Source organism: Pantherophis guttatus, chromosome 3, assembly GCF_059756535.1.
Source record: "Pantherophis guttatus breed Tessera chromosome 3, ASM5975653v1, whole genome shotgun sequence".
Classification (NCBI taxonomy): Eukaryota; Metazoa; Chordata; class Lepidosauria; order Squamata; family Colubridae; genus Pantherophis; species Pantherophis guttatus.
Window position 1 is genome coordinate 36,760,188 of NC_142065.1, and position 23,346 is coordinate 36,783,533.

Consider the following 23,346-nt stretch of genomic DNA (forward strand, 5'->3'; position numbering starts at 1 on the left):
CCAGCAGAGCTGGCTGGAGAATTCTGAGAGCTGAAGTCCACAAGTCTTAAAGCTGCCAAGTTTGAAGACCTCTGCTCTAAACAGATAAGTTGATTTTGCCATTTCAGCAAGTTTGGACATCTTCACCAAAATACTGCTCCTGGTTAAAACTATTTCACCTACATTAGAAAGTGTGCGAAAAGTGAAGCGCAACAGCTATTGCTAGAGAATCATAGTCTCTCAAGAATGGACTTGCTAACAGGTAGTCCTTGACTTACAGTCGAATCCAACATTTCTGCTGCTAAGTGAGACAGTTTTAAGTGAGTTTTGTCCCATTTTATGACCTTGATTGCCTCAGTTGCTAAGTGAATCACTGCAGTTATTAAGTTAATAACACGGTTGTAAAGTGAATCTGGCTTCCCCATTGACTTTGCTTGTCAGAAGGTGGCAAAAGGGGATCACATGACCCCGAGACACTGCAATTGTCATAAATATGAGTCGGTTGCCAAGCCCCTAAATTTTTATCACGTGACCATAGGGATGCTGCAGTGGTGGTGTCAACTTGCAAAGCTTTCAAGTTGCCATGAGCAGGAGGGAGGGAGAACTGATAAAGCTGATTGATTTCCCTAACTGAAGCTGCATTCCATAGATGTTTTCTTACCGTAATCAGTAGGAGGTGTTGGGTTTCACAGCCAGCCAAAGTGGTTAATTGGAGAATTTGATTTATGACATGGCTAGGGAGGAGGGGAGAGACAGAGTCATAGGGGAACATAAATCTATGTGAGATTAGTTCTAATTGCATCCGAATATTGCCGAAATGGTGCTCCTAATAAATGACTGTATTTCTTTTGAAGTTTGGCTCATGGCTCATGAATTAATTAGGGCATCTTTCGGAAACTTCACAGATGGTAGGTGTGAAAAACTTTAATAAGTCACTTTTTTTAGTGCCGTATTTTTGAAGAGTAACTAAACGAATGGTTGTACGTCAAGGACTACCTGTACTAAAAATGAAAGTCCTAGAAAACTTAATATCTATGGAGATTCTTAGTCATCCAGGTCATGGTTGTCCCAAAAGTGCTTTTCAAAGGTAACTTGACTTTCTTTGTTTTTTTTTTCCTTGAAGATGTTTTGCTTCTCATCCAAGAAGCTTCTTCAGTTCTGAGTGAAGATCAGTTTAGAACTGAAGAAACTTCTTAGATGAGAAGCGAAACGTCTTCAAGGAAAAACCAAAGTCCAGTTGCCTTTTGAAAAGCACCTTTGGGATAGAAAATTTAACCTTGATAGCACTGTGGACACCGTGACAGAAATGAAAGCACAACATTGTTCTTTGTATCATGAAGGCAGACCGCTCTGCCTTGATTGTTTGTGCAGGGCTCTCCCAGCTGATATTGCCTCACCTGTTTGTTGCCACTATTTGGGTGAAACTTAATTTTCATTACAAGAGTTGAAATCCAAAGGCTTGGAATACTACTGTAGAAATGCTTCTATTTGTTCCCCAAGATTTTTGCAGGTTTATTTTTATTATATTGCAATGTGACTGATGTTAGGACAGGGGCAGATACAGCAAGCAAACATGATATAGTAGTTGTTTCCAACACAGTAAAAAAACCTCTCTGGAGTTACACTAATAAGCTTGAAAACAAAACTTAATGGAATGAGGAAATGAGAGCGACTCTGTATGAGAAAAAAGCATTTAAAAATGATTGCTTGAAACAATGAGGATGAAAGATATAGAGAGAGTTGCAAGGAAAGTAATTAGAGGGAGCAAAAAACACTTAAGATTAAAAGAAGCAGAGAAAATTCAGAGTAGACTGGATGGAAGCAAAAATATTTGCAAGCGGAGGATTAGAGCTAAATATGGGGTTTTGGCAGAGTGCATGTAAAGAATAAGTTATTATATGAGACACAATTTGAATAGAGGAATGTTGGCAACAATATTTTAGAGATTTTTATGGGAATGATAGTGACATCTCAAAGACTGCTTTAAAAGTGCAGAAAGAAATGATGAAAAGGAAGTCACAAGTGCTGTGAAATGCTGAAGAAAGATAAGATTGCTGGTATAGATAGTGTATCTAAAGGCATATTCAAATAAAAATGCAATTTACTAATAAAGAGCCTCTATTACTATTCAACAATATCTGTGAAGACTTCATCAGTATTGGATAATCAGAAGAATGCTGTTATAAACCTCCTATACAATTCAAAAACTAGTTTGTTCACATATGCCTAGGAAAGTTTTGGTCAGAATTTTGAATAACGGAGTACAAGAAAGGATAGTTCAAGGATTGATTTCGATTGTGGCAGGATAGAACTGTAAATACATGTAAATGTAAATAAGTAAATAAATGTGTAATAAATGGGCCTGACAATAAGCAACATTTGGGAAGCACAGTATGGTTTTATGCTGGGCAGCCGGGGTGCCGATCAGATTGTTGCTGATCATTGAAAATGGGAAAGTTAATTCTATGTTTGTTGATTAAAAGAAATGGTATGGTAAAGCAAACAGGCTTGAATGTATCGGAAGAATATGGAGTTGAAGGTTACTTGTATTTTTATCCCAATGGAGTTAAATAAAGCTTACATGAACATAAAGGGAATGCTTACCCTTTATTAGTTTAACATTTAGCAGGGAGTCAGACAAGGAGGTATAATGTCTTCTTAGATATTTATGGATGAATATATAAAGGTAATGTAAGTAGTGATGTCAGAAGAGTTGGTTTGGAATATGAATGTGCATGCAGACAATGCCATGTTGGATATTTGAGATGAGAAAAAGGAGAAATATAAGGAACAAAAGGCAACCTGGTGGACATGGTGCATGGACATGGTGAAAAGAAAAATGCTTTGCAGTCTTAGAAAAATACAGAGACGTATAGTGATTTGTGTTGGTATAAACTAGATTTAGATGTATTTCATTGATTTATGTCATGCCTTAATTTCTTTGGATTATCATTTCTTACTTCTTCTTCACTTTGCATCATCCTGAAAGGGATAATCTGATGGTTATGCATGTCTGAGGGTGAGGTGGAAGCTAAGCATTTTAGATAAGACCACTCTTTAAATACATTCCAGTCTGGGAAGAGAGCAGCCAAAAATGATTCACACAAAACGTGTGGGAGAAAGAGACTTACAAATGAACCTTTGAGTAGACACACACATATAGATTATTACATTCTGTACAATAACTGATTTTCTGCATAGATATGGTCTTTTCTAGTTTGCAAGAAAACTCTTAGAATGTCTATATGTACAAAGTCCAGAGCTACAGTGTATCCAGAAACAAGGATAATCACAGCTGATCTGGAAATAAATTAGCTCAGCTACCAAAAGGAGATGATGGGTAGGAACAAAGGGGTAAAAAACTGATTTGAGGATAGTGCAAAGACTGCAGAGGAATTTCTCAGTCTATGTTTGTGTATATGGGCCAGTGGTGGGTTTCTCCCGGTTCGGCCCGGTTCAAATTCACTGCCTAACTTCAGCACTAAAATGCTATGTATTGGTGCTTTTTTATTCAAACTCTTATCTGGATCAACATCTCTAAGTTCAGGTGTTACTTGCTGAGAGCTGTAAAACAGTAAAGTACAAAAGCATCCCACTCCACTTTTGAGAATTTGTCCACTTTCCTCTCCTTTGAAATAATTTCTAAAGCAAATTCTGTGTGATGACACACAATGAGAATTGGTAGGGAGGGGTGGGGGAATACAAGTGTATATAGAACATAGAATCATAGGGTTGAAATGGGCATTGTATGTTTAACTGGATGGATGTCATTTAGTCTTGCTAATTATACTCTACGGCTTCTACTCACAGTTCTGCCAAAGTGAATGAATGGGGCGGAGGTCCTACTTCATGTGCAGTACATTACTGGTGTCTTTATGTGCCCATCTGTGCTGCCAAAGGCAGACAATACTGAAGTATAACATAACTGAAACTAAACAAATAAAAGTATTTCCCCTTGCAAAAAGATCAAAACCTTTCTTACATAGAAATTGCTTTCGAGTTCCTCCTTTTGCTTAACAAGCTATCTAAAGCTTTGTTGCAATAAATTAAGGTGATGCTGCATCCACAATGTATGGCCTTCCTTTTCCTCCAATTCACAGAGAGACGCCTGCAAAAATAGGAAAGCCTTTTTTGAAGTCATTCTCCTAGTTTGGAAATTAAACCTATTGTTACATATATTTAAAGTAAATGGCACTGTTCTAATGTTGCCCAAACATGCTGTTTAATGAGAACATTTTGGAGCTGTTCTTGAGTAATGTGGCTTTTTCCATTTTAGAATAATTTGTCATTGTCTGCTACTGGCTATTTCCATGTTCAGCTCTGGCTCCAATGGACAAGCTGCTTCCAATTGTTAGTGGATCCTACTGATTATTTGCTTAGATTGTCAAAATGATCTTTTTATTTCTACCTCTATATCCTGTTATTTAATGGGTTTCCAATACAGAGATGGACTATTACTTAAATTTACTCAAAACTTTTGAAAGTTTAGAGACTTTGTGAAAAGATATTTCTATCTATTTACTACCAAAAATCTATATATTTCAAAGAATTCTAAAATGCTGATGTGGTAGAACTTTTTTTTTTTACAAAAGCCATGTTGGTTCTTCTAGAACAGTGTTTCTCAAACAGGTTGGCTGGGGAATTATGGGAATTGACATCCATATATCTTAAAATTGCTAAGTTTGAGAAAGTCTCTTCTGAATGGCTGGTAACTTTAGCTTTGATATAACTTGCCACCAATTTATACAGAGGAGATGATAGGCTAATAATTCTCTAATTTTCTAAATGACTTCTGAAACTGTTTGAAAAAGTTATTGTTATATTGGCTATGTTCAATTTTCTGGAAAGTAAGTATATTTTAATGCAATGTCAAGCTTTTAATAGGAAACCAGTAAACCATATTTGTGCTTCATGTAGGCTATACTAATAATTAAAATCCATTGGCTTTTAGTTGCAATAGGTCGATTAATCCCAGAATGTTATTTCTCACATTTCTCTTTACCTTTGGCCTGACACCTTTTCCTGAACATAGTCTCAAGTATTGGCATCTATCCAATGGTGTCTGAAGTGGAAACTTGAGCAAAGGATTACTTTTACTTATTTGCTCTTGCCATTTCTTTCTCCAATTGTTTTCCCATGCTTTTTTTTCAAAGGCGCTTTTTCAAAAAGCAACTGGACTATTTTTTTTTCCTTGCGGAAGATGTTTCATTTCTCATCCAAGAAGTTTCTTCAGTTCTAAACTGAAACGTCTTCCTCAAGAAAAAAAAAACATAGGCCTTTTGAATTGCCTTTTGAAAAAGCACTTTTGAGACAACCATGATTGGAATGACTGAAAATGCCCATACATATTCCTATGCTTTTCTTATTTTAGAGTGCAGCCATCTTCTTAACTCAATTTCTGAAAATTGTTTGTTAGATTATTGTTAGTAAGATAATCTTCAAAATATGTTTCTTACTAATCTGTTTTTTTATAAATTAACATAACAAAATTCACCTATTTCTTAGGACACATTTCAAGGAATGTACAGTATATCTTGTCATTTCTAGATTCTTTTATAGCTTATCAGCCATAGTGGCTTCCTTCTCTTGGAGGTGTTAATAATTATCTTAATCTGTATGGTACAATCTATCCACTGTGATGGTCTAAAAGAAATTTCAATTGATATACTTTCTGTTTCCTTTTAAGAAATCCTTCTGAAATTAAATGTGACTATCTTTTACCTAGTAATTGCATACATCTGGTATCTGATTCTGGACACCACACTTTTAACCACTGGGTTAAAACTTCAACAAGTAGGTTCACCGTAGATACCAGAAAGAATTCCTGAGTGTATGAGCTGTCAGCCAATAAAATAGGCTGCCCCATGCATTCTTTTCCCAGAAGGTCTTCAAATGAAGGCTGGTTAATCATGTCAAAGATGATCCGATAGATCATGCCGGGAGTTAGATTAACTGATTTCTAAGATTCCTTGCAGCTCTTTATTTCTGTGATTAGGGATTAATGAATACTTCTCTATTTTGCAATCTGCTTTTAGAGTTAGATTTATTAAATCAGCAAATTTTTGGAGAAGTTTTTTTTTAATTTAGCAAATTTCTGATTTAGTTTTTTCTAATTAAAATTAGATTGGAAATTCAGATTGGATTAGAATCAGATGGAAATAGTTTTAGTTCTAGAAGATTTATGTATGGTTAAAATACATAAATTACAGTCTGCTTGTTTTTCATGTCACTTTTTAGACTTTTTAGATCAGATGACAATGGACTACATCAATAGCACCTCACCAAGATTAATTATAGATTAAATTTGCACATCCTTTGTTATATGTATACAGTAGATGCACAGTAAAAAAAACCTACTATCATTCGCATTGAAGTATATTTACTGAAAATACTCTACCCATATTAATTATGCTACAAAGTCTGTGGTTGAGGCCATAGCTACTGATAGGTTGGTCAAGATTACTGCTCTCCTTTCAAACTGACCATGGAGCAGATCACCTTTTAAGCAGAGTTTTCTTCTCTATAAAAATCCAGACAATATCTCTTTAGTTCTAAATTACTTTAAGACCAGCTTGATATTAATAGACATTAAACCATGCAAGAACAGTAGTAATATTTCTGTATTTAATAGTGTCAAGAATGAAAGAAAAAAATTGCAGTTTAAAAGTTACTATAATGCATAGGATTTTAGCTACTAGAGATTTTAGCTAGATTTTGCTTGACAAAACAGGTATTTTCTATCATCTTCTAGGCCAGTGATCGCTAACCACTAGGGATTGGTTTGTGGAAGACAATTTTTCCACAGAAGTGGGGGAGGAGGAGCACACAACCTAGATCCCTCACATGTGCGCTTTTACAGTAGAGTTCACACTCTATGACCATGATGGTGAACCTATGGCACGCGTGCCACAGGTGGCACACGTAACCATAACAGTGGGCACGCAAGCTCAGCTCCCGATGGGACTGGAAGTTGTCAAACGGGCCATTTTTGGCCTCCAGAGTGCCTCCGGAGGGGTGGAGAAGGCTGTTTTCGCCCTCCCCAGACGCCTAGAGAGGTCCTGGAGCCAGGTGAGAAAGAAAAACGGGCCTACCGGGCCATTGCGTGCCGTGAGTGGGGGGTGGGTGGGTCACGTAGAATTATGGATATGAGCACGTGTGCACGTGACCCCCTGTTCCTGCCTCTTCCTGGCACGCGATGGCAAAAAGGTTAGCCATCACTGCTCTATGAGAATCTAATAACTGATATGATCTAAGGTGGAGCTGAGGCAGTGATGTTAGTGCTGGGGAGCAGCTGCATGTACAGACGAAGCTTCACTTGCTCACCTATCACTCACCTCTAGCCATGCAGCCCGATTCCTAACATGCCATGGACTGGTACTGGTTTGTGACCTGGTGGGTTGGAGACCCCTGTCCTAGGACACAAGGAAAGGATCAGTGTGTTAAGATATAATCATTACAGGCAGAAAACTCACTGAAAGTAACACCAACCAGTAGAAAGGATTCAAATAATTATTTTATTATTTCACAGCTAACAAGTTCTAGCAAGTCACTAGTCTCTTACACTTAGATGAGCCAAGAGCAAGAGCTCCAAAGTTGCATAGATTTTGCAGAGAATGTACATTAAATGAAAGTTGAGCAAGCCTGTACACTAAAAGTAAATCATAATGGACAGAATAGCTTATAAACTGATAAGGAGAAAAGATAACTTTAAGAGAGAAATGAATAATATTCAAGGTGTGAGATAGTTACAGACACATTCTTGGGAATGCAACATGGCAGCTTGAATATGCTGGAAATTCCAAGACTGTAATTGCAAGATGACCCTGTATTTTACTGTGGTGTGTGTGTGTGTGTGTGTGAGAGAGAGAGAGAGAGAGGGAGGGAGGGAGGGAGGGAGGGAGAGAGCACAGAGTGTAGATCTTGGTTCTAGGCATACATTCTATAGGCAATTAATATAAGTTGGCATCATAATAAGAATTCCTTATTTAAAGGGAACATCAAAGAAATACAACATTTAATGCAATAGCCTTAAAAATGATGATATAGAATAGTAGTATAATTAAAGTTAAACTCTTATTCTAAATCGTTAGAATTGAAGAGAGATAAAATAATGGCACACACCTATTTGAGAAAAATCCATAAACTGTAATACCAGACTTAAACTGGTTTGTAAATCAGTATCTCAGATACATTGCTTAAAATGGCTTCTGGCATTTTCATGTCCTAATGGACAGAGATTTTCCAAAGAAAGCCTAAGGGTTGGAGTTTTAGCTTTTGTTAGTCAGGATGTTATAAAACAGCCTCCGAGAACCAATGCGGACCCACAGAAGAAAAAAATAAATTTCATCCAAGAATTAAGGAGATAGAAATGGGCTCTGGCATTCACAGAAACCAAATCTGTCTCTAACCATAAAACAGCATTCTTAATGCATCTTAGAACTTAGAGTTGCTCTTATAAATTCAAATTATATCACTTCCAGGAGGCTAAACTTTGTAAAAATGCAAATTGGAATACCATAAAGAAGCTGAGAAATGACTTTAGGAAGAAAAACCTTGCAAACTGCAGGAATGAAATGCTCCCCCTTTGAATAGAAGAATATCTAGACCAGGGGTGTCAAACTCAATTTCATTGAAAGCTGCATGAGGGTTGTGTTTGACCTTGGGGGACAGGAGTGGGTGTGGCCAGGTTGGGCATGGCCAGCTCAACGTCACTTGTGTCGGGAGCGCCTGTGGTAGCCTGAGGGCTCTGCCAATGAAAACGGGCTCCTGAGCTCCATTTTTGGCTGCGATGGCCTCCTGTAACCCTCTGCCAGTGAAAACAGAGCTCGTGAGAGCCGCATGCAGCCCTCCCGAGCTCAATTTTCACTGGCAGAGGCCCAGGGTGGCCCTATGGGCCAGATCTAAGCACCCTGCGGGCCAGATTGGCTCCCGGGCCTTGAGTTTGACACCCCTGACTTAGAGAGCTTGGGAGCTATGTTGGGCCACACTTGCCCAATAAGAGAAATGTGCGCTCCAAGATAGGGAAGCATGGAACTTCACCCCAAGATATAAATATATATCTATTGGTTCCCCATTAATTTGCCAGGTATGTAGCCTAATGTTGTGTCATGCAAACATTAGCACGTTAGATTTTGGATATCTTATTACAAGTTGTTCTTTTTTAGCAAAAGGAAGCCAATGCCCTCAATGCCCTTCTCATTCCCGTCTGGAAAATGGCTTCCAACAAGCAAAGTCAATGGGAGAAGCTGTATTTACTTAATGACCACATGATTCATTTAACAATTGCAGTGATTCACTTGACAACCATAGCAAAAAAGGTCATAAAACTGGGTGTGACTCACTTAACAACCACCTTGCTCAAAAATTGAAATCCAATCCCAATTGTGTTCATAAGTCGAGTATTACCTGTAACAATGCAGGCGCAGTATACTGGTGGTGGTTGGGTGGCTGACAAGAGACAAAAATCCAACCCCCTTACGGTCCGGGCTCTTGGTTTTTAATCTTTATTTACTCGCTGTTAATTTTAATGCTTTTATATTTATACTTTTAGGCCATTGTAAGCTGCCCAAAGTCATTTTGGATAGTGAGATGGATGGGATATAAATTTAATAAATAATTAATAAACAAATTAGCAATCATACCTATAGATGAAACACTTCCTTAAAGACAAGAGACAGACAAGTGCAGGGCTGTCAAACTCCCAGCCCGCGGGCCAGATGTGTCATGTGCTGGCCACACCCACGCCCAGTTTAACAAAGGGGGGGAAAGTCCCGATATGTCACGTGATGCCGCTGTGAGTTTGACAGCCCTGGATTAGTGGTTCTGGTGCTAGAACTGTCGTTCAAGATGTTTGGAGCCATTTATTTGGAATGAGGAGGTGAGAACCATCCTCCTGTAATAATTTGTACTACTTGTTCTATTTTTAACTGCCCTCTTTAGAGATTAATCCTTGGAACTACCGTGATAGGAAAAATGCACAAATAGCATTAAAAGCCTTAGAAGCTTCCCCCAGGGGCCCTTAAGAACTTGCAACCCAGTCATACATTCATTATCTGCTGGAAGGAGAAGTCGGCTGTTTTTATCTCATGTGTGTACTGAGTTAAAATATTAATTACTTTGATTTAAGTTTTAATTAACTTTTAATTACATGTTTCACTTACGTTAAGCCAAATCTATTTTTAGGCTGATCCCGCCCATTTCTGGGGGAGAGATGTCATTATCTGAGTGCACCTATCCTCAGCCAAAAAAGATTATGAGTTGGCACCATAATAGTGAGGCCAATACCTTTGATTGATATAGTGCAGCACAGCAGTCCTTAACAGACCCTCACTCGCTGGGCTATGGTGCAAAAGCTAAGCAGGGCCAGTGTAAGTGGCTTTCAGGAATCCCAGAGTTGTAAACTAGACTGGAAAGATGAAAAATGATGTGGAAAAAGGCAGCGGTGAACCAGTTATGCATGTTTTTAAAATAATTGTAGGAACATATCTTTGAAATCCAATCCAAAATCCAGGATAAGCTCACTTTATCTAAACAGTGTATGGATTTGAAACCTGTAAAATACAAAGGAGAATGTAGACCATGTACAGTATGCACAAAGTTGGAATATTTCAGAATTTTGCAACATGATTTACAACTAAAAATATATATGTAAGTACAGGACACAATATGAATACAATAGCAATAGCACTTAGACTTATATACCTCTTCACAGTGCTTTTACAGCCCTCTCTAAGCAGTTTACAGAGTCAGCATATTGCCCCCAACAATCTGGGTCCTCATTTTACCGACCTCAAAAGGATGGAAGGCTGAATCAACCTGAACTAACTATACAGTTAGTTCTCCACTTACAACTATTCATTTAGTGACCATTTGAAGTCACAGCACACAAAAACAGCACAGAAAAAAGTGACATGTATTGTTCACATTTTCACATTTAAAATGTTCCAGGAAATGTGAGCAAAGGCACAACTTTCTCTCAGAAAGAGCTGTGAATACAAGAGAATGTCCATGTTGTAGGCTAACTCCTTCTGGGGGACAGGGGTGGGTTCTAAAAATTTTACTACTGGTTCTGTGGGTGTGGCTTAATTTGTGGGCATGGTTTGATGGTCATGTGACAAACAATTCTTTAGGATTTAGCAGAGGTGTTGATCTATCAGGCTTTTAACTGCTTGCAGAGCCGTACCAGTCTACCCATTTGTTTTTGGAGTGTTCCAGTCTACCTATTTGTTTTTGGAGGCACCGGTCTACCACCACACTGCCTTTTACTGCTGATCAACTGTATGGCAGCCCTTTGAAGCGCCGTGGCAAGAGTTTAAATAGTTTTTTGCAGCTCTGCCACTACTGAGCGGTTTACAAGGAGTGGATCAGTTCTAGTCGATCAGTTGGGACGCTTCTTGGCTTCTCAATTTAAAACTAAGGTGTCTTGGGGTTTTTTTTTCTCTTTGTCAAGTGAGCCCTGATTTTTTTCCTTCTAGCCGATCAGCTGGGACTCGGGAGACAGCAAATAGATTGGGGGCAGGGGCAGGCAGAAGTGATATTTACCAGTTCTCCTAACTACTCAAAATTTCCACTACCGGTTCGCAAGAACCGGGGAGAACCGGTAGCAACCCACCACTGCTGGGGGAACATAGCAGTCAAATTTGATACAGGCGTGTAATTGGTTGGCTTCTGATTAAACAGCTATTACTAAGGTTCAATCTGAGGCAGTTTCTGCTCACTAAGTCCTAACAAGGCACTGGGTTGGAGTCCCACTGCATCCACATTTGGCCATGAATGAGACAACTACTTTCTTTTCTACCAATTTCTTTATCCTTCTTTCCGAATTTTAACTCATCCACTTCTTGTCCCATGAATCAGACACCTTGATCTTAGCCCAAAGGTCAAGAAGTGATACTTGAGTGTGAACCTGCTATGAAAGGTTAATAAGGTGAACCTTGACTTTCTGCCGATCATAAACATGGTCATAAATTGGGAAGATAATTTTGTTTCATTACTGAATGTCTGCTAGCTTAAACAGCGGTATCTACTATGGCTCTTCCAATTTAATTCTGTTTTTCTGCTCTTCTGTCAGATCTTAATTTGTGTCACTCGTTGCCAGGCATTAGCTTCAACATCTAGCCAAAATTGGTATCTAATGCTGAGTTTATAGCTATCATTTTATATGCCCTTTTCAATATACCCTCATATCTAACTGAATTTAGAGAAGGTTCTTTTCATAAGAATGATTATTTTTCGTATTAGATTAACCTGAACTGAATAGCCTTTCTCGCTAGTAATGATTCAGTTTTAATCCCATAAGCATGCAATAAAGAATATTTTAAAACTCCAATGATTTATGGAGCCAATAGGTGCAGAGAGCATGAGAGAGTGATGGAAGCAGAATGTTATTAAAATAAAGAATTCTGGGCTTATCCTGGAGTAATGGTGAACTTTCACTGTCACAAAAGGTGAACCAAACTTGTTCCCTCCAGCTGCTTTAATTGCATGTCCTGTTCCTTTTATCTGCTGCTTATGAATGGTACACAGGAGCTCCACAAGGTTATTATGGCAACTAATTCAGAACAAACTAAGAAGTTTATGGGGTAATCTGACATTTATCATCCACATTTTCCACAAGGAGTTGTGAAACAAAAATACTAGGCATATGATACATGTGATCCCTTAATGCAGGGTGGATAACTGCATCTGACTACCCCAGCATTCCACTTGCGGTCTCCTAATACCTTAAGGATCATGTTTTCAAAATTTGATAGTAGAATATGCAATTATTAATAGCAAATATTATGTTGCTCCAAAAAAAGGGGGGGGATAGAAAAACAGGACCCTCTGAGAGACAAACTGGTCTTATTTTCACTCTTAAACTACCGGTATCCCCACTCCAAAATCATTTTGCTACCCAATTTTGTTAATGTGATTCTGAGTGTGTGTGTGGGGGGGAGGAGTCTTCGTATGGATGAAATTTGGAGTCCTCCTTTTACAGGCTTTCCAGTCTGATACCCATTTACGTTGCAAAAGTTACAAGCTGCATGGAAAAATAATTTCTGCTGTTCCTTGTGAGCTTCCCCTTCTACTGTTAATGTCACATGCAGCCCACCAGTTGATTGAAGGAAGCCTGTTGCAACCCTTGATCCTCTGAAATTTGTTCACCCTAAAGTTTTGAATTAAAAAATGCTCTAATCAGAATTGTGCATATGAGGATGAGAGTTATTATACCTTTCCCCCAGAGGTGGTATTCAGCAGGTTCTGACCAGTTCTGGAGAACCGTTAGTGGAAATTTTGAGTAGTTCAGAGAACCTGTAAATACCACCTCTGACTGGCCCCGTCACCATCTATTCTCTGCTTCCCAGCTGATCAGGAGGAAATGGGGATTTTGCAGTAACCTTCCCCTGGAGTGGAGAAGGAATGGAGATTTTACAGTATCCTTCCCCTGCCACATCCACCAAGCCACGCCCACCAAGCCATGCCCACAGAACCGGTAGTAAAAATCTTTGAATCCCATCACTGCTTTCTACCCATGCATGCTGCTTTCTACCTGAAGCTGTTATTTGCTCCAAAAAGAAGGTTCAACTAAAACCATTGGAACTGAGATTGTTGGTGTTAATACTATCGTTAGGGAAATTTTCAGTGGGATTGCACTGAATTAAAGGAATTAGCACCTTTTCTCACTTGGCAAATTTAATCTTGATTAATGAACTCACAGTTGATCTCCCCAGAACTTGATTAATCAACTCACAATTGATCTCCCCGGAACTTCCAGGAATCTCTAATACAGAATGGGGGGGGGAGGAGGGGGGGAAGCAGCTAATGGCTGTGTTGGCTAACTCCTGGCCAATAGACAATATTGTTCAATGTACAGTATCGGAAGGCATCAAGCTGGTAAATGTTAATTGGCAAGACTTAAAATGACTTTTTTTAAAAATCTATCCACCAAAAGCTAAAGCAGATAATACCGGACTAGATTATCAACAGAATTAAATGTATCATCTTGTCCTCACATATTACATGTACCCTGATGGCTTCAATACATACAGTACTAGAGATAAATCAATTAAATATCTAGGTCTGGTTCTTAAAAAGAACTCTGCTGCAGCTGTCACAACTGCAAGAGCTGACCTGAATCCCCCTATCCCTTCTCTGATGTTTCTGCATTTCCCACTTTTTATATTTCCATGGGATTTTGACTGTAGGTTGACAGCATCACTTTGCCCCAGATCTCCATGCTGCTCTGTGAAGCAGCAGAGTTGATTTTCTTCAGTCTTGAAAGTTCTATGTAGCTATGTATTTAGGGCCCACTCAAACAATGCAGTATTAGTTGTCATAAAATAAACCAGTCAATAAAAATATCTAAATCAAAATAAACAATATAAGAAAACCAATGCAAGCAGTTATTCAGTGTTTAGAAACTAAATTTTTTGCAGTCTCCCAGATGGCAGCTTTAATCATCCTGACCCAAATGCTCAAGGCAAGAGACTGGCTTTCACTGTCTGTCTATCAAGAGATTGGATAGGCAGATCATTCCAGAGGGCAAGCACAGCCATGAAAAAGGGGGGTTAGGGTTGGGCTGAACTCCTGATAAGCCCCATCTCGTGATTTCTTGGCCTTCTCCCCACGCAATTAATCCAGGGGTGAAAAAATGCTTGCGGTTCGGACCGGATTGCCCGATCCGGTAGCAATGGTGGCGGGTGGTTTGGAGAACCGGTAGCAAAAATCTCTGCCCCCCCTCCCAATGCCCAGCTGAGCCGCATGATCCTCAGAGGCTTTTTTTTAACTTTTAAAAGCATTTTTTCTTCGGCCAAAAAAAAATGCTTTTGAAAGTCTCTGATGATCGTGCGGCTCAGCTGGGATCGTCAGAGACTTTTAAAAGCATTTTTTCTACAACCTTTTCGGCCGAAAAAATGCTTTTAAAAGTTAAAAAAAAAAAAAAGTTGGCCACGCTCACATTACCCCACCCACCAAGCCACGCCCACAGAACTGGTAGTAACAAATTTTACATTTCACCACTGAATTAACCTTGGTGTTTCAAGGGTAGTTAGTCAAGCAGTGCCCATGTTTCTGAAAAGGTTTGACTTTGTGCAAACCCAGCAACATGTAGCATGGTCTAGGCAGGAGGCCAATTTTGGTGCTCCCTGATTGATCATGGGGAAAACATTAACCAGCTCTGCTGAAACTTCAAGTGATAATCTGTGTCTTCACAGGAAGTGAAGTAGGTCACTTTTCTAGCTCCCAGGTCCAAGAATAACCATTGACCTCTGCCTTGCTAACATTCATTTTTAGTTTAGTGTATTTCTTTTGATTCAGGCTGCCTTCACTTCCAAGCAACCATTCAACACTTGTGCAACATCTCCCAGTTCAAATGGAATAGAAGATCAGAATGTGAGTCATTAGTAAACAGCTGAACAGAGGAACAGAGTATAGTAATAGTAATACAATGTTTACATTTCCTGCTATAACAAAATATGATCAACACTAGCAAAATCTGCTAAGGGATCTAAGATGTTCAACATGGTACCACTTCCCCATTTCTCTCTGACCGCAATCAGGGCAAACAAGATTATTTTGGTGCAGTACCCAGATTTCTAGTGAGACTGGAATGCTTCTAGATATTCAGCTTTCTTAAAGTCTGTAGGTAAGCAGGAGCACTCTTTCTAACTCTTGGCTAAAAACTGGTTAGTCAGTGGATGATAGTTATCCAGATCCAGGAAATACTCCTTAAGGCGAGAGTGGGCTTCCTGTTTTTTAGTAACAGGAGGGTTTAGTAACCCTAATTACTCATAAAGTGAGATGATAATAGCACAGAATCAGGAGGACAGAGAAGTAGTGGAATATCATCTCATTAAAAAATGTCTGGGAATTGGCTGCAAGAATTTTTATTGGTGTTGGGTCTCAAACATCACATGGGTGCCCTGTTAGGTGTTTGCGACTCAACATCTTCCCCCACTAAACTAGGAAGGTAGCTTCTAGGGTGATCTTGAAAAATCTCAAGTTCTGAGATTCTTCCATTATCTGTGCTAAGGCTTGCTATTAAAAATTGAGTCAGATTTTCATTGAACTGTAAAGCATCTTCCTTAGAACATTATAGACCACAAACTGGAGAAATATGACTCACCCATTGTCATAGACATTATCCCTTTTGGGGGAGAGATTATTGCAATAACTCCTCAGTTATTTTTTTGTGTGAGATGGACAACCATACAAATTTAACAGATAAAGAAAAAGAAAAGGAGAGGAAGATGAGGTCTCTGAGTAACATAAAATATCTCAATGAAGGACACAGGATTGGCCTCCATGATGCAGAGCAGCTCACTGAGATGAAGCACAGCAGCTAGATAGATAGATTATGACCCTGCTAAAGAAACCTCTGTTTTTTGTTACTTTTGGCCTGGCACTTTGCAAGATGGAAAATTCATTCCCATTTTCTTTTGTTGCAGGCTTTAGAATGATTGTTCTTCTATAAAGCCCAACCTTATATTGAGGGAAGACTTTTTCCTGATTGACTGTGGCGCTCTCTTGGGCTGTTCCCCTATGAGATCATCGTCTTCTCTATGGGGTAAATAAGCATTTGCCTCTGAGAAGCCATGTCCGAGAGAGCCATAGAATAATTGCTCTGTCACCTAATGATGTTTATGCTAGATTAGCCACATTGCATTCTGGTAATTCAGTTTTCTCAGAATGTGAACAGGACTATAGCAGATGGTGGTATGTGGGGGATAGAGAACGGTATTTTTTAGCAGTAACTGGCATCTGACATATCTTATTTTTTCTGCCTAATTTAAAGAATTTTCACAAAAGTGAATGTGAAAACTGTTTGCAAGGTGTGGAAATAATTTTGCTCTTTTTAAGGATTTTTTTCCTCTCTTTTCATATGTGACTTGGCTTACTTCTTTGAGCCATCTGGTGCTAGCTGCTCTGCCAGCAACTTTCAACTGTACCCTCCTCTCTTTCTCAGTGATGCTAGTACTCTGATTTTTGCACTGCACAGAGTGATCTCTGAGCTGTAGGGAACTGTTGTTGGCAGCAAATTACTCAAGGTAACCTTAATTCCAATCAGCTTCCAGCTCATCTTGCCTGTTTGCTTCAGTGCTTGTTTGGAACTGAAATTCTTTCATTTCCATAAACCTCAAGAGTACCATCCCATAGGTTGGACATTTGCTTCTCTCATGTAATTGTGTAATCCTCATAATGTGGGGATTATGGAATTAAAATCTAAACATTAGCACAAAGAATATTGGTAAAAACTGTGCTATTAGGCAGAGTTCCCACCACTTTCAGCATTTCTTGAAAATAATCTTATTTATTAAATTTATATGCTGTCTGTCTCACTATTCAAAGTGACTCTCTTATCATAGATGATGCATCTTCAGAATCAAATGTAGCTTCCTTGTACTTCCCAGAATTGCCTTGCTTACACCTATATTTTGATGTAGGAAACTAAGCGACTTGATAGTATAAATCTAATTAAAAGAATAAATTTAGTTTCTTTTTCAAATATAGACCCCTTCCAGTTATGGCTCAATTTGCATGCATGACATTATCCCTTTTATATCCTTACTTAATTTTCCATTTTGTACCTTACTTAATTTTCTCTATCCTCCACTCTGCCCTGTGTTTAAGTTCAGGGTCTAGCTGCCAAAAGACGGGTTAATCTTTTTCAGGGTAGACAGTATCCTCCTTTCTTGTTATTTTCCAACACTCGGAAAATTAGAAGTGTTGGTGAAGCATTATAGTTATGAAAACTATGCAAACAGCTAATACACAGTGGAATTCTCTAAACTAAAATTGAAAGCAAAGGAATAACTTTATGGAAAAGTATCATTCCTTTAATGTCCTTTTAGCACTTCTAAAATAAAAGCCTTAACTTTAAGTCAGCTGTTGGGGATGCTGCTTTCCAACTGTAGCCCTGATTTTTATTTTTGGGGGTTTTGTTTTTAATCTCAAATATGGGGGATACTCAAGTATTGGAAAATAAGTAAATTATACAGGAGTGGTATTGTCTGGCTCCTATCCACTAGAGCAGTGTTTCTCAGTCTTGATAACTTTAAGATGTGTGGACTTCAGCTCCCAGAATTCCCCAGTCAGCATGATTTTCTTAAAATTGCTAAAATCCCTCTGGTGGGACCCAGGAAGAGAGCCTTTTCTGCCACAATGCCTACCCTCTGGAATAGGGAGATTAGACTTGGCTTGACCCTGCTGGCCTTTGACAAATCAGGCTGTGCCATTCCTCTGTGGCCCTGGCAGTATGGGTGAGCCCATTTCATGTTGACTTAAATGGGAGGCATCGGATATTCTCAAAAGTTGTTCTAGGCTATTGATAGGGGGATTTTGTTTGTTTTTCATTTTGGCTTTTTTATCCTATTTTTATTTTGTATTTAATTGTTAGTCATGGGCAGCCATATGCATTTACCAAATAAATAAATACATTCATAACACTTCATTCTGATTCCACATAAAGGAGTAATAATAGGAGAGATTGCAGGAAAATGTTAGAATTAAATGGGCAGCACTTGAAAGAAAATGACTAGCTTCTATGAAAAAGGAAATGAGTGAACAGTGTGTGTTTTAACAAAAAGATCAAAAGAATTCGCATGCTATTCTTTTATTTCTTTTATTTTGTTGCAAACCAAATTGGAAAATTACATGTAGATGTTTAATAAGCATTGTCTTGGGATTTTCCTTACTCATTGATTATATATGCTTATATACTCATTGATTATATGTGGTTTGTTTATAAATGCAACTGGTTCATTAGTTAATACAAAACATGTTTACATAAAATTGCTAATAAAGTCTGCAGAAAACCTCTGGGCTAACATCTTGTTTTGACAATGTCAAACACAATTTCAAATCCATACAATTTTCAATTATTATTTGGATGTATGTTTTAGCTTGGGTTTAGAGAAAAATAATGGCAGATAGAGAACTTAAAGTCTTGTCCTGTTGAATCCATTTCTTTGGGTAATTTCTGTAGTGTTTGAAGGATAGAATGTGCCCTGGAGGAGGGAGGGAGGGAGGGAGGAAAAATAAAAGATTGTGCATTGTTTTAAGAAAATTTCATAAACAAAACAGCTCTCTTTTGAGAGATTGTGGGAAGGCTGGGAAAGTAATGGAAGTGAACAATCTAGAGATAGAAGGGAAACTGTTGAGGGCTTATCAACAAACATGATGGCAGAAAACCTAGAAACAATACTTTCAAATCATACAGAGAAACTCTGCCTTAATAAATGAATGATGGTTAGAAGTAAGGAGGGAAATTAACTGAGACCAAAGGGTAGTTATGTCTGTAATGCCACAATCTTATTCTTTCTTTCCGCAGTTATAAGAATGTGGTGACCCCCAGACGTGCAGGCATTGCTATTGGATGCTGTTGGCTGATCTCCTTCCTTGTGGGCATGACTCCGCTATTTGGATGGAACAAACACAAAAAGGGAAACACCACCTCCAGTGTCACTTGCCAATTTGCCAACGTCATCAGCATGAAATACATGGTGTATTTCAATTTCTTCGGGTGGGTGTTGCCTCCCCTGGTCCTTATGCTCATCATCTACATAGCTGTCTTCAAGATCATTCGCAAACAACTCAGCAAAAAGTTTGGATCCAATTCAGCATGCCCAGAAAAATATTACGGGAAGGAACTGCAAATTGCCAAGTCTCTTGCCTTGGTGCTATTCCTTTTTGCTCTGTGCTGGCTTCCTCTGCACATTTGCAACTTTGTCACCCTATTAGATCCTAAATTGAAGCACTTGCACATCTTCACCTCTATTGCTATATGTATGACTCATTGGAACTCAGCCATGAACCCTATTGTTTATGCATTTAGGATTAAAAAATTCAGGACCACATTCCTGCAAATCTGGAACCAGTATTTTTATTGCAAAGTGGACAGGAATGCAAACAATATTGGTAATACTGACATTGCTATTTAGGAGTCATGGGCTGCAGTGTTTGGGGCTGCAACTTTCATGCTGTACAGGTTGATCTATAAATATTCCTTTCATTGTCCATTGTCTCTGAGTAGGCAAAGCTCAGAGGCAACCAAGAGTATTATTTATTACTTCTACTAGCAATATTCCTTGTACCACTTGGCATTCTGTTCTTAAATTGGCATATATTTACCTATTTAAAGGAGAAATATACCAACAAAAAGCTGTGACATATCTTTCATTCCAATAAAGAGGAAATTAACCTCAGTGGTTTTGTTTTTCCTGTAGGGATTTGCAATATACTGTAATAAATGTTGAAGTCCTCAATATAAGATAATCCAGAGAAAAAAACAAAGAGAAATATGGAAGAAAATCTTGTCTTCAATGGTTGTAAAACATAGGCACTATCTATATTTAATATTGACAAGTATAATAGCTAATAAGAGTTTGTATGAGCAAAATCAGAGAAGCAATTCATATCCTCATATGTTCAGCAATTTAGTGCCAATTGTAAGCTTATTTCAGATGCCACTAAGTATTATGTGACTTTTTTTTCTTTCTGCCATAAATCTTTACACATATAATACCAGATTAATTCAATACATCAGCAAAAATACAACTGAATAATAGACGACAGTGGGTTCTGCCAACTTGGTGAGGTTCAAAAGGCCTTCTACAAATCCTAACTCCATCAAGGAGCCGGAATCTTCCCTGAGGTGCTTCCCCTCTTCTGGACAAGGATGTCCCTGAAGATAGGGTTGGCCCATCATTGTTGCAGTTGCTGATGTCTATTAAAACTTGAGTTTTCTAGACAATCTTTGGGACAAGCAAGCTGTGATGGTCCTGAGTATAGGCAGTGTCAGTTGACTGTAAAATCAAATATCTACTATGGTCAAAAACCAGCATAAAGAGAACAGGGTACAGCTAATTAAAAGAATGAAGTAATACCTCAACATTTTTAAAAATAATATTAATTATAAAATGCTGAAAACTATAAATATATTGTACATATAAAAGCAAAAGCCCAAAAGGAGGGATAAAACATTAGATTGGTGAAGGAGAGCATACGGTTAAATATGGCAAACTAAATCTATTACAGATCATGTGGTGGATTTTAAGCACTGCTGTGGGAAACCTGGCAACATTGTGTGTTGTAGCAGTTTAGTATCTGAAAGCAGCAGGGAGGTATAGAATTGGCCTGTGTACCCTGGGAATTTATGCAATAATAGTGAGATGAGGCTAGTACAGGGGTTTCTATAATACAGGCACTGGAGGAGTAAATGCTGTGTTGTTTCTGTGAGTTCAGAATCACAGGGGCATCGCCTCTCTGGGTAGGAAATTTTCTGGTATCTATGCTCAAGGACAGCTGACAGGGAGTCTGACATTGTACTATACAGCGTAAGTGATTAAGCACTTTGAGATTAGTTAAGTATGCCATGGGAAAGGCACAGTAACCTGTTGGATTCACTGGCAAGAAAGGTTGGCTCCCTCGCTAGGTCTAGCTGACTGTGGGTTAATGACATTTTTCTAATTTTGGATGATGGGTATGGGTTGCAGTTTATCTTAGTACTGACAATGTAAACAATGCAGAGCTGTTATCAACTGGAGTGCCATATAAGATGAAATAAATAATAAACAAACAAATAAATACATCTTGGGGGTTTTGTGTCTCTTTGCTGCCACCTGGTGATCGTGTGGAATTTTGCTACCCAAAATTTTGCTACCCCAAAAAAGAATTTTGCTACCCAAAAAAACCAACATAGTTCTAGGCTGCATAAAAAGAGGGATAGAATCAAGATCATTCATGTGAAGTGTTAATACCACTTTATAATGCCTTGGTAAGGCCACACTTGGAATACTGCCTCCAGTTTTGGTCGCCACGATGTAAAAAAGATGGGGAGACTCTATTGGCAAGACATCAAAAAAATTATTGAGAAAATAACAAATCTACAAGTTGAAGATAGTCCAGAATTTTTTCTATTTGGCATGATAACAGCACAATACTCCAAAGAGACGAAATACCTTATTATACATATCCTGACAGCAGCACGATTACTATTTGCTCAAAATTGGAAATTAGACCAACTCCCAACTAAAGATAAAATTATCTCAAAGATAACAGAATGTGCCGAGATGGATAGATTGACGCTGGAACTCCAGGACAAGGAAGAAAGTGAATACTACCGGGTGTGGCACCAATGGTACCAATGGCTGGAAAGGAAAATAAACATAACCATAGACGATAACAACTATGGTGAAAGATTAAGTAATAAGGAGAGGATGTAAATACATACTAAGTCATAAGTAGTTGAATTAATAATCTAATATTATTTTCTTATTATCATGCAAAGAAAACTATTATATATATTGTTGATGACAAAAAATATATATGGAGAATGTTGTGTGGGTGCTGTGGGTGGTGGGAGTTTTGCTTGTTTTGTATTGTCTTTGTATTTCTGTAAAAATAAAAAAAATAAAAAAAAGATGGGGAGACTCTAGAAAGAGTGCAGAGAAGAGCAACAAAGATGATTAGGGGACTGGAAGCTAAAACATATGAAGAACAGTTGCAGGAACTGGGTATGTCTAGTTTAATGAAAAGAAGGACTAAGGGAGACATGATAGCAGTGTTCCAATATCTCAGGGGCTGCCACAAAGAACAGGGAGTCAAGCTATTCTCCAAAGCACCTGAGGGCAAGACAAGAAGCAATGGGTAGAAACTAATCAAAGAGAGAAGCAACTAAGAACTAAGGAGAAATTTCCTGATAGAACAATTAATCAGTGGAACAACTTGCCTCCAGAAGTTGTGAATGCTCCACCACCGGAAGTTTTTAAGAAGATGTTGGATAACCATTTATCTGAGGTGGTGTAGGGTTTCCTGCCTAAGCAGGGGGTTGGACTAGAAGACCTCCAAGATCCCTTCCAACTCTGTTATTCTATTCTATATCTAGTAGCCTTGATGTGAAGGAATTGTCTTAAGATTTCATTTCAAGTTTCCTCTTTACAACAATACAATCTATATCCAATTTGGATATGCACAGTTCTAAGGACAGTTTGATATCTTAAGATAAAAATCTTAAAATATCTTTTACAGAAATGCAAGATTAAGATGTTAAATTAATTGACCATTTGCTTCAAAGAGCCCTGGTGGCACAGCAGACTAAAGCACTGTTATTAACACCAGCTGCCTGCAATTACTGCAAGTTCAAATCTCACCAGGCTTAAGGTTGACTCAGCCTTCCATCCTTTCTAAGGTAGGTAAAACGAGGACCAAGATTGTGGGGGCAATAAGATGACTTTGTATAAAATATACAAAAGTATGAAGGCTATTGCTTAACGCATTGTAAGCCACCCTGAGTCACCGGAGAAGGGCGGCATATAAATCAAATAAAAAAAACCAAATCTGCCACCTTTATCTAGACATCTCACTTTGTCAAGCAAAAACATCTATCTT

The 23,346-nt window shown here is 38.4% G+C and overlaps 1 protein-coding gene across 1 annotated transcript in view; it reads left to right on the forward strand.

The window, feature by feature from the left end:
* The window catches only part of ADORA1 (adenosine A1 receptor), a 54,076-nt gene extending 32,529 nt beyond the window's left edge, over nucleotides 1-21,547 (forward strand). Inside the window, exon 3 of the mRNA XM_034414171.3 lies at nucleotides 19,289-21,547. Coding sequence (XP_034270062.1) covers nucleotides 19,289-19,898 — 610 coding nt within the window. The 3' untranslated portion in view covers nucleotides 19,899-21,547. The remainder of the gene's footprint in view (nucleotides 1-19,288) is intronic.
* The last annotated feature ends 1,799 nt before the right edge of the window (nucleotides 21,548-23,346 follow it).